The sequence below is a fragment of the Mizuhopecten yessoensis genome, unplaced genomic scaffold (genome assembly GCF_002113885.1).
Source record: "Mizuhopecten yessoensis strain PY_sf001 unplaced genomic scaffold, ASM211388v2 scaffold9289, whole genome shotgun sequence".
Taxonomy (NCBI): Eukaryota; Metazoa; Mollusca; class Bivalvia; order Pectinida; family Pectinidae; genus Mizuhopecten; species Mizuhopecten yessoensis.
The window spans coordinates 1-670 of NW_018407973.1; the positions used below are offsets into that span (position 1 = coordinate 1).

Sequence of the window (670 nt, forward strand, 5' to 3'; positions counted from 1 at the left end):
GTGTTGGTAACATGACGTCATGTACATACGGGTCTGATGACGATGATGTAAACAACCCGGCTGTATTCTGGACCTTAATGGTGACGTAATAAGTATGATGGCCGTGGAAATCCCAGTTAATAGTTGCTATGTCTGTGGAGGTACAGTTAGGGGGAAAGTGATCATGTGAACAGGTGGGTCCTTCCTCTAGATCTTTAAACTCCTGTACATCAGTAGCGAAGCGTGACTGACCTGTCAATATAACAGTCTTTTATATGAACGATGTACATCTTAATTTCAACAATGGCTTAAAATAAAAAACATAATTGGAACAGAGTTGGTTTACTGCCAACCTCTAATTGTGACCGACTTCTTTTCTTTAATATGCTATAAATCCCATACACGGACGTCTTAGGATACCCCTGTAAAACTGCCTCCTACTTTTTTTCAAAGATGTCTCCATACTCCGAAATGCTGTTTGACGACATTATCTATACAGTCACAAGTCTCTAATATAATAAAGGAAGCTAAAAATAAATAAATAAAATAAATAAAAACATTTTCCCCCATATTCCATTTACTGTAATCTTTGTCGGATACGTCATTATTTTAATATACTAGCGATGGTTACAATGTTTCATTTTCATTTTTTCTTTAAAGATATAATTTAAATACTATGTTTAAACGAAAC

The 670-nt window shown here is 35.1% G+C and overlaps 1 protein-coding gene across 1 annotated transcript in view; it reads right to left on the reverse strand.

Annotated features, from left to right (window-relative positions):
* Positions 1-29: 29 nt before the first annotated feature.
* LOC110457663 overlaps positions 30-670 on the reverse strand; it is a gene marked incomplete at its 3' end in the record, with an annotated part of 32,752 nt that continues 32,111 nt past the window's right edge. Inside the window, exon 14 of the mRNA XM_021509020.1 lies at positions 30-231. Within this exon, the coding sequence (XP_021364695.1) occupies positions 30-231 (202 nt within the window). The remainder of the gene's footprint in view (positions 232-670) is intronic.